General features: G+C 49.6%; 1 protein-coding gene across 2 annotated transcripts in view; it reads left to right on the forward strand.

Annotated features, from left to right (window-relative positions):
- Positions 1-9,929, forward strand: part of LOC140409105 (uncharacterized) — a 132,028-nt gene extending 122,099 nt beyond the window's left edge. For both annotated transcript variants that reach the window (XM_072497216.1, XM_072497218.1), the window contains exon 6: positions 7,103-9,929. In XM_072497216.1, coding sequence (XP_072353317.1) covers positions 7,103-7,277 — 175 coding nt within the window. In that variant the 3' untranslated portion in view covers positions 7,278-9,929. The remainder of the gene's footprint in view (positions 1-7,102) is intronic.
- Positions 9,930-14,588: the final 4,659 nt, after the last annotated feature.

The following is a 14,588-nucleotide window of genomic DNA, read 5'->3' on the forward strand; positions in this document are numbered from 1 at the left end:
CCATTTGCACGCGGCGCTGGATCAGGCGGCGTGTAACGAGACGGAGACCGGCGCTTCCGTGATGAACGGCGCGGTTGTACATCCACGGCCCGTGGACCCGAGGATTCCCCCTCTGATGCATCCTGTGTCTCCATCTCGGAGTCAGAGCCTGCTGCCTCCGTCATGTCAGCGTCTCTATCTCCATTCGGCCCCGTAACGACCTGCGCAGGCTTCGAGTGAGGCACCAGTGGAAGATTTTGAGGACTACCTTCCCTTGTCTCTGGTCTTTGCGGCTGCTGAAATGAGCTCCGGGGGCGGGGAATCTTTTGAGGAGATGATCTTCTTGACCGGACGTGGTCTACATGTTTTCGTTGGAGACGACCCTGGGCTTGCACTTGGTAAGATATAGGGCCCGTTTGGCGCAAGATTACACCAGGAACCCATTGGGCACCACCAGCAAAATTCCGCACGAATACTGGGTCACCGGGCGCAAACTGCCGAATCGGACGGTGCCGAGACAATCCCTGTCCCTGCCGTTCTTGTGTGCGGCGTACTTTTGGGCCAATGTCCGGGAAAACCATACTAAGGCAGGTGCGAAGTCTCCGGCCCATTAGGAGTTCTGCGGGAGCTACCCCAGTCACTGCATGGGGGGTGGTCCTGTACGTAAACAAAAAGTGAGCCAGTCTCGTGTCCATTGATCCGGAAGACTGCTTCTTTAGGCCTCTTTTGAATGTCTGCACTGCACGCTCTGCCAACCCATTTGAAGCCGGGTGGTAAGTGGCAGTGCGGATATGGCGTATGCCATTCATCTTTGTAAACCTAGCAAACTCCTCACTCGTGAATGGAGTGCCATTATCCGTGACCAGCACCTCGGGGAGGCCATGCGTACTAAACGATAAACGCATCTTTTCAATTGTTGCGCCGGACGTTGTCCCCTGCATCTTATGCACCTCCAGCCATTTGGACTGGGCGTCAATTAGTAGAAGGAACATGGATCCTTGAAAAGGGCCTGCGAAATCTGCATTCAAGCGTGCCCAAGGCCGCCCTGGCCATTCCCAGTGATGTAGGGACGCGGCCGGCGGAAGCTTCTGATGCTCCTGGCAAATGGAGCAATTTTGGGCCACCTTCTCAATGTCGGTGTCGAGGCCTGGCCACCAGACATAACTCCGGGCCAACATTTTCATCTTGGTCACGCCTGGATGCCCATTGTGCAAGTCTGATAATATCAGCTCCTGGCCTTTTTCCGGGACAATCACACGCGTACCCCACAAGAGGATGCCGTCTTCCACGCTGAACTCTGACAGCTTGGAGGAAAATGCCCGCAACTCGCCTGGGAGCTGTCTATGCTGCCCACCATACAGGACTATGTGCCGAACCTTTGACAAGACTGGCTCCGTCTGGGTCCACTCACGGATCTGTGATGCCGTGACAGGCAAGGTGTCCATAAAATTTAGGGTTGCAACCACCTCACCGGTCGTGGGGGTCGACATGGGGCCGGTCGATAAAGGCAATCGGCTCAGTGCGTCGGCATTTGCTATCTGCGTACCTGGTTTGTGCTCCAGAGAATACTCGTATGCAGCAAGCAACAAAGCCCAGCGCTGGATCCGTGCAGAAGCAATGGGCGGTATTGGCTTATCCTCTCTGAAAAGTCCCAGCAGGGACTTATGATCAGTCACGATGGTGAAATGGCGGCCGTACACATACTGGTGGAAACGTTTCACCGCGAAAACCACTGCCAGGCCCTCCTTCTCAATCTGCGCGTACTTTTTCTCCGCTGCAGTCAATGTGCGGGAGGCGAAAGCTATCGGTCGCTCGGCCCCGTTCTCCATCTTGTGGGACAGGACGGCCCCAATACCATACGGGGATGCATCACATGTGACGAGCAAAGGCTTTCCCGGATCATAGTGGGTTAGTAACCCAGACGACGACAATTGTTGCTTTACCGGCCGGAAAGCGGTTTCTTGCGGCTGACCCCAAGCCCAGGTGTGATTTTTCTTTAGCAGCAGGTGCAAAGGGGCCAGCGTAGTTGCCAGATTGGGGAGGAACTTCCCGTAATAGTCTACGAGACCAAGAAAAGAACGAAGATGCGAAGTGTCAGTCGGGTTGGGGGCATGTTGAATTGCACGCACCTTCTCTGCGACGGGGTGCAGACCCTCGCGGTCCACCCGATAACCTAGGTAGACTACTTCTTTTGCCTGAAATACGCACTTTGTGCGACGTAAACGGACTCCAGCCTCCGAAAGGCGTCTAAGGACAGCCTCCAGATTTTCCAAATGTTCTTGCTCCGACGTCCCTGTAATCAAAACGTCATCTAGGCAGACAGCCACACGTGGTAAACCTCTCAAAATGCCCTCCATAACACGTTGAAAAATAGCGCAGGTAGAGGATACTCCAAAAGGCAACCGTGTATATTCATACATGCCTCGGTGTGTATTAATTGTTACATATGGTCGGGAGGCAGGGTCCAGCTCCAACTGCAGGTAGGCGTGACTCATATCTAATTTTGTGAATGAGAGTCCACCTGCAAGTTTCGCGTAGAGATCCTCTATGCGAGGCATTGGATATCGGTCGAGTCGGGAAACTGTATTCACTGTAAGTTTATAGTCGCCACATAAGCGAACTGTGGCATCTGGCTTCATTACAGGTACAATTGGTGCTGCCCAGTCAGCAAAACGGACGGGCCTGATAATCCCCAAACTCTCCAAACGAGTGAGCTCCCCTTCTACCTTCTCGAGCAAGGCACTGGGCGCGCCCGGAAATAGCGCAGCGTGGCTCCTGGTTCAATTTGGATACGGGCTACGGCCCCTTTTATTTTCCCCAAACCAGGCTGGAATACGTCTGGGTATCGTCCTAGCACCTCAGTCAACCCTTCAGAAACTGTTTGGAGGATGTGCTGCCATTGCAACCGCAAATGGCGCAACCAGACCCGACCCAACAGGCTGGGCCCATGGCCACGCACCACGATAAGTGGGAAACGGCCCTCCTGGCGTCCATAGACAACAGGGGTCATTGTCGTTCCTGCAATGTCCAGTGGTTCCCCCGTGTAGGTGGCCAACCTGGCCTGTGTGTCGGTTAATGTAAGGGTCTGTATACCCTGCTTGATGCGGTCGAATGTCCTCTGGGCGATCATGGAGACCGCTGCGCCAGTGTCCAACTCCATCTCAAGCGGGTGGCCATTGACCCATACTGTCACCTTAATGGGGGCCACACGGGGAGCTGCCACACAATGCAGCTGCAGGCAGTCGTCCTCCGTCTCCACGTCCTCAGGAGTAGTCGCCGCAGGTTCATCCACATGAAAGGTACGGCCTCTGGGCTGGTCCCAGTTATGGCCCCTGGGCTGGTCCCAGTTTCGGTCGGAACGACGGCGCCTCTGGCGTCCCCAGGACCGTCGTCCGCGACGGGGTCGGTGCCTACAAGTCTGACACGGACATGGCTCCTAATCCATTGGCTCCGGAGAAGGCTCCCTTCGGGGAGGAATGTCCGATGGCCACTGGCGTCGGTCCGGACGTTGCCTCGCCCAAGGTACCGCAGGAGTGCGGGGGGATGTTTTTGGGCGGAAAGGGTTGCGCTCCAAGGCATGCACTTCCATTCCCTGTAGCTCCTGTACTCCTCACTCTGCGCTCTCTCGGGACAAGACTATTTGAATGGCCTGTTGAAAAGTCAATGTTGGCTCCGCTAACAACTTTCTCTGGGTTGCTGCATTGTTAATACCGCAAACCAAACGGTCGCGTAACATTTCTGACAAGGTCTCACCATAGTCACAGTATTCCGCAATTCCGCGTAGCCTGGATAAAAAATCGGCAAGGGATTCTCCAGGGGTCCTCTCAGCGGTATTAAACCGGTAACGCTGGACTATCGTGGACGGGGTTGGGTTAAAGTGTTGCCCCACTATATTCACAAGTTCATCAAACGTTTTGGTGTCCGGCGCAGCTGGGTACGTAAGGCTCCTAATCACCCCAAACGTATGCGGCCCGCAGGCGGTGAGCAATATGACCACCTGGCGCTCGTTTTCAGTGATATTGTTTGCCCGGAAATAGTAACGCATCCGTTGTGTGTACTGGTTCCAGCTTTCCAGCGCAGCATCAAAAACATCCAAACGTCCGTACAGAGGCATGGTATAATAGAAAACAACTTCCAACCTGTATCCAACAAAAATCCAGGGAGGTGGCTTCAGCAGTGTAGACAACTATTCACTTTTACCTTCGTCGCCAGTTTTGTGAGGGCCACGAAGAATCCAGCACGAGTTTTAAGGATACAAAATAATAACATTTATTTACTATAACATATATACATAACAGTAGCAGTAACTTCCCTTGCTACCTTCTCCTTCCTGCTGGTTCCTGAACTGGCCAGCTTATTTATACTAGGAGTTTCTCCGCCCCCCTCATTGGGGAAGCTCATACTCCCACAGGATTGTGGGATAGTCATTAGTCCCCAGCCAATCGTAAGTAGGCAGGTTATAACCGAGACAAATGTGGCAACATATATGGAGGACTCCTAGAAGAGGCCAGGACCCCATTGGATGAAACACGACAGGAATGGGAGGAGGAAATAGGCATGGGGATGTGGGGAGGACTCTGGATCGAGGTGCTGCATCGGGTCAACTCCACCTCCTCGTGCGGCGGGCTAAGTCTGGTGCAGTTCAAGGTGATGCACAGAACGTATCTAACCAGGTTACGCAGGAGCAGATTCTGCCTGGAGATGGAGGACAAGTGTGAGGGGTGTCAGGGGGGCCCGGCCAACCATACCCACATGTTCACACACTGCCCCAGACTCAACAGGTTCTGGACAGCCTTCTTCAAGGCCATATCGAGGATTGTAGGAGTTAAGATGGAACCATGCCCGTTTGTGGTGGTCTTCAGGGTGTCAGAGTATCCAGAGCTCTTTCATAGAATTTCATAGAATTTACAGTGCCCATTCGGCCCATCGAGTCTGCACCGGCTCTTGGAAAGAGCACCTTACCCAAGCCCACACCACCATATCCCCATAACCCAGTAACCCCACTCAACCAACACTAAGGGCAATTTTGGACACGAAGGGCAGTTTAGCATGGCCAATCCACCTAACCTGCACATCTTTGGACTGTGGGAGGAAACCGGAGCACCCGGGGGAAACCCACGCACACACGAGAACGTGCAGACTGCGCACATTGACCCAGCCGGGAATCGAACCTGGGACCCTGGAGCTGTGAAGCAATTGTGCTAACCGCTATGCTACCGTGCTGCCTGGGAAGGGGGCAAACGCCCTGGCCTTTGCCTCTCTGATCGCCTGGCAGAGTCTTGAACTGGGGTGGAAGTTGGCAGCACTTCCCAGAGCTTTGGAGTGGCTCTCAGACCTGCCGGAATTCCTAAAACTTGAAAGATAAAATTCTCAATTAGGGGTCCGGGGAGTGATTCCACAACACGTGCAGAAGGTTTGTCAAACTCTTCGAGAACCAGCTTGTAGCCAGCAACTAACGGGAGGGGAGGAAGGCCACGGAGCAGGTGGGGGGGGTGGAGAGAGCCGCTGAGAAAAAGGGGAATATGTGCTTGACACCGGTGGAGGTCCCTATGCCAGGAGGGACAGAGGCTCTTCTCGTATGTAAGAAACCTAGGAAGCGGTGCAGCCTATTCACTCTCGAAAATGAAGGGTTCAACATGACTCTCCCCGTCTCAATAAATGTAAATACAACATTCTTTGTATGTATACCATTGTAAATAAGGAAACGTGACCGCCAGGACTAGAGTCACAGACGCTGTGGCAACCTGTAAATAATATGCCATTTCGATTTTTTTTTCTTTCTCTGCTTGTTCTGTCTTGTGTTTTGTATGACATTGTGTTATGTATGACATTGTGTTAAAACTCCAATAAAATACTTTTCTTTTTTTTTTTTTTATAAATGTTTTATTGAAAATTTTTTCCCAAACAACAATTTTTCCCCTCTTACAAAGCAAACGCAACAATAACAATACAGAAATTTTAAACAATACACAAGTAACAAAACCCCTTTATCTTTGACCTAAACTAAACCCCCCCTCCCCCCCCCCCCCCCCCCCCCCCCCCTCCCCCTGGGTTGCTGCTGCTGGTCATCTGTCTTCCCTCTAACGTTCCCCTAGGTAGTCGAGAAATGGCTGCCACTGCCTGGTGAACCCTTGAGCCGATCCTCTCAGGGCAAACTTTATCTGCTCCAGTTTAATGAACCCCGCCATATCATTTACCCAGGCCTCCAGCCCGGGGGGTTTCGCCTCCTTCCACATGAGTAGGATCCTGCGCCGGGCTACTAGGGACGCAAAGGCCACAACGTCGGCCTCTTTCGCCTCCTGCACTCCCGGCTCTTCCGCAACTCCAAATAGAGCTAACCCCCAGCCTGGTTTGACCCGGGCCTTCACCACCCGCGAAATCACTCCCGTCACTCCCTTCCAATACCCTTCCAGTGCCGGGCATGCCCAAAACATATGTGCGTGGTTTGCCGGGCTCCCGCCACACCTCCCACATTTGTCCTCCACTCCAAAGAACCTGCTCAATCTTGCTCCCGTTATGTGTGCTCTATGTAGCACCTTAAATTGAATCAGGCTAAGCCTGGCGCATGAGGAAGAGGAATTTACCCTGCTTAGGGCATCAGCCCACATACCCTCCTCTATCTCCTCCCCTAGTTCTTCTTCCCACTTTCCTTTTAGTTCGCCCACCGACTCCTCCCCCTCTTCCCTCATCTCTCGGTAAATCTCTGACACCTTGCCCTCTCCGACCCACACCCCTGAAAGCACCCTGTCCTGTATCCCCTGTGTCGGGAGCAATGGAAATTCCCTCACCTGTTGTCTAGTAAATGCCCTCACATAAAATACTTTTCAAGGGCAGCATGGTGGCGCAGTGGTTAGCCCTGCTGCTTCACGGCGCCGAGGTCTCGGGTTCAATCCCGGTTCTGGGTCACTGTCCGTGCGGGGTTTGCACATTCTCCCCTTGTTTGCGTGGGTTTCAACCCCACAATCCAGAGATTTGCAGGGTAGGTGGCTTGGCCACGCTAAGTTGCCTCTTAATTGGAAAAAAATGAATTGGGTGCTCTAAATTTTAAAAAAGAAGAAAAAAAATAGTTTTCAAAAAAATAATACTTTTAATCATGTACATGTTTCTTGATTTCTCTCAATAGTAGAAAGAAAAAGTTACATGGTGGAACTGTTGCTGAATCAGCAGATGAAAAAACATCCTTGACAACAGGATTCAAGCTTCAACATGATGCTTCTCGCTCACCATCTTTAAGACATGGAGAAATACTGATCGAATGGAAAGATGGGAAGATAACACCTCTTTTTGATGGCAACTAAGATGTCAACTGTTAGTTTAATAGGGATTGGACCAGACCTACCAACTATGGTGAAGTATAGCCTCATTCTACTGTATTTATATTGTGTCCACGTGGGTTGGATACGACAGAATGAGACCATTATTTCACTGTGGAGGTATGTGGCTGTGAAAAATCCTATTCTGGAAGTCAGCCCATTGTTCTGGGAGATTCAACGGTTTTCCATAATTTTAGTTCTTTGAATAGTAGCCCCATGGATTATCTCTGAAGGGTTAGATTCCACATAATTGCTTTCAAGGCGAGGAAAGATTGCGATGTGAAACAACATGTTGGAAGCAATCAAAAGCCGGCCAAAGGAGACCTTGGGTGGGTTCTGAGAATGGGAAATGTGGGGAGTTGATGCTTGTGGGGATAGTAAGAGTGAGTACCTTTCGCTCCTAACTTCACAAAAAACAATTTCATAGAATCAGAGAAATTTATAAAACAGCAGTAGGCCCTTTGGCCTATTATTGCCTGTGCTGCCTTTTCGGAAGAGCAGTCATGCATAATTCCTTATCCCCACATTTTATCCAGCTTCAACTACATATCCAAATCCCTTTAAATTTATTAATGAAATCAGCTCCTGCCATATTTTCAGCGACAGCATTTCAGACCCTGACCATCTTTCTATAAACTTTTCATTTTGAGCAATCTGCAACAATCCCTAGTTAGTTAGGGTTACCCAACACCAAGTATCAGTGGTTGGAGTGGCCATGTTATGACTATCAATGCCTCACAATTGTATCGGGATAATTTTTTTTTAAAATAATATTTTATTGAGGTATTTGAAAATTTTTAGAACAGTAACTGAAACAAAGACATCAACATGGTAAAATAAACATTTCCCCCCTCAGCCCAAACTTCACACACCTCAACCATACAACAACAATCCACCCCCCCCCCCCCACCCTTGGAATACTGCGTGCTGACATTTGAATTTTCTGCAAGAAAGTCGACGAACGGCTGTCACCTCCGAGTGAACCCTAACATTGACCCTCTTAAGGCAAACTTTATTTTCTCGAGACTGAGAAACCCAGCCATGTCACTAACCCAGGTCTCTACACTCGGGAGCTTCGAGTCCCTCCACATCAACAAGATCCGTCTCCAGGCTACCAGGGAGGCAAAGGCCAGGACGTCGGCCTCTTTCACCCCCTGAACTCCCCGATCTTCCGACACTCCAAAGATTGCTACTTCCGGACCCGGCACCACCCGTATTTTTAGTACCGTGGACATTGCCTCAGCAAAATCCTGCCAAAACCTTCTAAGCTTCAGGCATGCCCAAAACATGTGGACATGATTTGCTGGGCTTCCCGCGCACCTCGCACACCTATCCTCAACCCCGAAGAACTTACTCATCCTAGCCGCTGTCATGTGTGCCTGGTGGACTACCTTAAATTGTATCAGGCTAAGCCTGGCGCACGATGAGGAGGTATTAGCCCTGCTTAGGGCATCCGCCCATAGACCCGCCTCTATCTCTCCTCCTAGCTCGTCCTCCCACTTGCCCTTCCTCCACTGGAGTTTCCTCCACCTCTGAAAGCCCCTGGTAAATATCCAATACCTTCCCCTCTCCCACCCAGGTACTGGAGACTACTCTATTCTGTATCCCCCGTGGCGGCAGCTGTGGAAAGGCCGGCACCTGGTTTCTCAGGAAGTCTCGCATCTGCAAATATCTAAAACCATTCCCTGCTGGCAATTTTTGTCCTCCAAAGCTATCAAGCTGGGAAAGCTCCCATCTATAAATAGATCCCCCATCCTTCCAATTCCTGCCCTCTGCGAGCCCCGGAACCCGCCCTCTGCGAACTCCGGAACCCACCATCTAGCCTACCAGGTACAAACCTGTGGTTATTATAAATCGGGGTCCAAATCGATGCTCCCTCCATTCTCTTATATCTCCTCCATTGCCCCCAGATCCTCAGAGCCGCCACTACCACCAGACTTGTGGAGTATCGGGCCGGCGAGAACGGCACAGGTGCCGTTACCAGTGCTTCCAAACTGGTGTCTTTACATGACGCCGCCTCCATCCGCTCCCATGCTGGCCCCTCCCCCACTACCCACTTCCTAATCATAGCTATATTAGCCGCCCAGTAGTAATTACAGAGGTTTGGCAGCGCCAACCCACCCTCCCCCGACTGCGCTCCAGCAACACTTTCTTCACTCATGGGGTTTTACTCGCCCACACAAAGCCCAAAATAATCTTATTCACCTGCTTGACAATGGACTTAGGGATGAAGATGGGGAGGCACTGAAAGACAAACAGAAATCTGTGGAGGACCGTCATTTTCACGGTCTGTACCCTCGCCGCCAGTGATAGCGGGAGCATGTCCCATCTCTTAAAGTCCCCTTCCATTTGTTCTACCAACCGGGATAGGTTTAATTTGTGCAGTACCTCCCATTTCCAGGCCATTTGGATTCCCAGATATTGAAAGCTCTTCCCTACCATTCTAAGCGGCAGCTATCCCAGTTTTTTCTCCTGTCCTCATCCCTGGATTGCTTTTCCCCATGTTCAATTTATACCCCGAGAAAATGCCAAATTGCCCCAAGATTCGCATTACTTCCCCCATCCCCTCCAACGGGTCCGAAATGTACAAGAGCACGTCATCTGCGTAGAGCGAGACCCGGTACACCCCCCCCCCCCCCCCCCCAACCAGCCCTTTCCAGTTCCTAGAGGCTCTTAACGCCATGGCCAATGGCTCTATGGCCAGAGCGAACAGTAACGAGGAGAGGGGGCACCCTTGTCTCGTCCCTCGGTGTCGTTTAAAATACCCCAACCTCAGCCGGTTCGTACGCAGACTCGCTACTGGTGCCTAATAGAGCAACAGCACCCAGTCAATAAAGCCCTCACCAAACCCAAACAGTCCCAGCACCTCCCACAGGTAATTCCACTCTACCCGATCAAAAGCCTTCTCCACATCCATCGCTACCACCACCTCCACCTCCTCTCCTTCTGAGGGCATCATAATAACATTTAGAAGCCTTCGAACATTGGCCTTGAGTTGCCTGCCCTTAACAAATTCTGTTTGGTCTTCCCCTATCACCCCGGGACACAATCCGCTATCCTTGTGGCCAGTATCTTAGCCAGCAGTTTGGCATCCACATTCAGTAGAGAAATCGACCTGTATAACCTGCATTGCTCCGGATCCTTCTCCCGTTTCAGGATCAATGAAATCGAGGCCTGCAACATTGTTGGGAGGAGGACTCCCTTCTCTCTTGCTTCGTTAAATATCCTCACCAGCAGTGGGCTCAATATCTCTGATATACCGGGTAGCCATCAGGCCCCGGGGCCTTGCCCGAATGCATGAATATTTCCTCCATCCCAATTGAGGTCCCAGCCCCTCCACCAGGTCCTCCTCCACCCTCGGGAACCTCAACTGATCCAGAAACTGCCTCATCCCCTCCACTCCAGCCGGGGGCTCCGACTCATATAATTTACTAGAAAAGTCCTTAAACACCTCATTCACCCCCGCTGGGTCCAGGACAGTATTACCGTCTCTACTCTTTACCTATCTCCCTGGCCACCTCTCTTTTCCTGAGCTAGTGCGCCAACATTCTGCTTACCTTTTCACCGTACTCATAGATCACCCCCCTTGCCTTCCTCAACTGTTCCACTGCTTTCCCTGTGGTCAACAGCCCAAACTCCACCTGAAACCTCCGCCGCTCCCTCAGTAGCCCCGCGTCCGTGGCCTCCGAATATCTCCTGTCCACCTGGAGTATCTCAATTAACCTGACCCTCTCCGCCTGTTCCGCCTTTTGTATCGGGATAATATTGACACCACTGGATTACAATTTGACTGAGCTACGAAATCTCCCACACCTGTTTCTTATCCACACCAAATGGCAGAAATGGAGCGGTAAGTGTGGCACTGCCATTTTGTTCTTGCTACCCTCCCATTCTTTTCTGGCATTGAGGCAATAATGAAAATTGGCTCCTGTATAAGTGAAACAAAGTCATACATTAAAACAAAATACAATCCACCCATCCCAACAAATGCATCAGAGAGTTTACAAGATTGGGAGATGAGCCGTATGGACCACAAAGGTCCCGAGTTCAACAATTGCTCGTGCTGTCCCTGGGTTAGGGAGGGGGGGGGAGATGTCCACAGTTCCTGGTACGACCATTATCCAGTGATCCTTTGTATAAATGTGATGTACAGTTGGGTAGCAGAATGGGCTCAGTTATAGTGCTTTCCATAGCTTATTTTAAAATTTGAGAGTACCTAATTCCTTTTTTCCAATTAAAGGGCAATTTAGAATGACCGATCCACCTAGCCTGCACATCTTTAGGTTGTGGGGGCGACACCCACGCAGACATGCGGGAAATGTGCAAACTCCACACAGACTGTGACCTGGGGCTGGGATTGAACCTGGGTCCTCAGCACTGTGAGGCAGCAGTGCTAACCACTGCGCCACTGCGCTAACCACTATGGAATGCCCACTCCATAGTTTGCTGGTGTTCACTTTCAAGACTCACACATGTAGAATCACCAGTTGATTGAAACATCAGATGATCCCCACCATCTGAGGACCAGTACCACAGCAAGTCGACAATATCTTTTGTTATGTGGGCATAAATTTGCTAGGGACAAAAAACATAAAAGAAAAAATATCTAAAACTTTGTAGGATTAATATGGATGAGGTGGGCCATTTGAACCCATCACAGTTCATTCACCCAGAGTAAATAAACCTTGATTATCACATCCAGGTGTGTGGCCTGGCCCTCACTGCATGTTGAAAAGTCTATTTCAGGTGCTGATCGCTCCCTATGAAGAACTTCTAGGAATTCATAGAATTTACAGTGCAGAAGGAGGCCATTCAGCCCATCGAGTCCGCACCGGCCCTTGGAAGGAGCACCCTACCTAAGCCCACACCTCCACCCTATCCCCGTAACCCTGTAACCCAGTGACTCCACCTAACCTTTTTGGACACTAAGGGCAATTTATCAATGCCAATCCACCTAACCTGCACATCTTTGGACTGTGGGAGGAAACCGGAGCACCCGGAGGAAACCCACGCACACACGGGGAGACAGTGCAGACTCCACAGAGACAGTGACCCAAGCCAGAAATCGAACATGGGACCCTGGAGCTGTGAAGGAACCGTGCTACCACTATGCTACCGTGCCCCCCCAAGATTAATTATTGGCTTTCTCCATGGTTTATTAGAAATTGTTTTCAATTCCCACTCCCCTCACACTAAACCCAGATGGGAATGTAGGAAAATGATTCCTGGTAGGATTCTGCCAATGCAAACGAAGAACATGGTTATGTTGTGAAAGGCAACAGGAGGGCGAATTGATTCACTCTGATTTTTATCTGCTTCCTGTGTTGTGGGGACCACCTGCCCTTCAGTTAGCACTTCCTCTGTTCTGCTGAGGTGGGGCATCTCACTCTGTGGCAAACTGTGGCCACAAATCCGTATTCCACCATTCCATTGTTTTAGTTATTTTAAAATGGGGTTTAAAGAATTGAAACAGAGATGATCCTAAAATCCATTATATTTAAGGGAAAGTCTTATTATTTCCGAATTGTACAGAGTAAATAGCTAGCACAATTATAATTGCTCTGCCAGAGTGTTTATGATAACAACTTAAATTATACGCTTTTAATGCAATTGAGTGTAATTGAGTTCTTAGCATCTCTAATAACTTTAACACTTAACCATTAAACCAATTTTTTAAATCCTCAGTTTCAGTGTAAATACAGAGCCACTATGAAAAATAGCAAAACCACTATGATATCAGCCTTGGCTCAGTGGTAATACTTACGCTTCAGATTCAAATGGTTGTGAGTTCAAGCCCCACTCCATAAACACATATTCTAGACATGTCAGTGAAGCAGTGCTGTGCTGTTAAGAGGTGCAATCTTTCAGATGAGATATTAATACACAGTCCTGTCTGTCCTGTGAGGATTCAGCCCCTTACTGGCACAAGATCTGATGTGACAATCAAGGTTCAGTTATGGAGCAACTTTATTCAGAGAACGAGAGGCCAAACATGTAATCTTATTGTAGCCAAGGAGGAGTCCGGAAAGGTGAGTCAAAAATGGTTTGTTTTTAACCCTTGGTTTCGGAAAAGTATATACAAACAACAGTCTAAGTCCCTACTGGGACTATTCTGGAACCCCGTCTCCTACCTGGGTCAGGTTTTATCCTGTGGAATTAACTCCACGAGGCTCACGGGGAGATTAATTGGGTCACCCCATGGGTTGCATGGGGGTTATAACACATCTAATGTAAGATTCAGGCAGCGATTTACAGAATAACGTGAGCTGCATAATTGCTGTATCAAAAAAATGTCTTTCTTAGTTTTTGAGTAGTTTTCAGGTTTGTCTTTTCTGGTCCTTATTGTCTTGTTTTTTCTCCAACCGCACCAAACCTGGTCAGAGGGTCTTAATTGTCTAATGGTGGCACTTCTCCAGCAGACTATCCTGAGGCTGCCAAATAGAAATGTCTCTGTACATTCTACTACCCAAGCATGAAGTTTTTGTCCAATTACAGGGGTGCTCATGTGAACAGCACTGTCCTGTACTTGAGCACAGATACCTTCCACGGTGATTGCGTGCAGCTCCTGGAATTCCATTGGCTCACATTAAACTTACAAGTAGTTTTAAAACATGGCAATTTCTCATGATTATTTCCCTTTGCAGATCAATTTCTACGTGAAAATATGGAAATCTTAGAAACATAATACATCGACAAATATATGTAATTATCTAAGAACTAAGAACAGAAGAAAAGGAGCTGCAGTAGGCCATTCAGCCCCTCGAACCTGCTCTGCCAGCCAATACAATCCTGGCTGATTTGATGTGGCCTTAAATCCATGTACCCATAACCCTTGACTTCCTTGTCAATCAAAAACCTGTCCAACTCAGCCTTGAATATATTCTTTTTTTTTAATTTTAAGAAGCCAATTATTTTTCTTTTCCAATTAAGGGGCAATTTACGTGGCCAATCCACCTAACCAGCACATCTTTGGGTTGTGGGGGTGAAACCCACGCAGCCATGGGGAGAATGTACAAACTCCACACGGACAGTGACCCAGGGCCGGGATTCGAACCTGGGTCCTCAGCGCCGCAGTCCCAGTGCTAACCACTGCGCCACATGCCACCCTCGCCTTGAATATATTCAATGACCCAGTCTCTATTGCATTTTGGTGGAGAAAATTCCAAACACTGATGATCCTTTGAGAAAAGAAATTCCTCCTCATCTCCATTTAAAGGGAAGACCTCTTATTTTTAAACTGTGGCCCTGAGTTCTGGATACCCCCTCAAGGGGTAACATCCTTTCAGCATCCACCTT

The sequence above is a fragment of the Scyliorhinus torazame genome, chromosome 3 (assembly GCF_047496885.1).
Source record: "Scyliorhinus torazame isolate Kashiwa2021f chromosome 3, sScyTor2.1, whole genome shotgun sequence".
In the NCBI taxonomy this organism is placed as follows: Eukaryota; Metazoa; Chordata; class Chondrichthyes; order Carcharhiniformes; family Scyliorhinidae; genus Scyliorhinus; species Scyliorhinus torazame.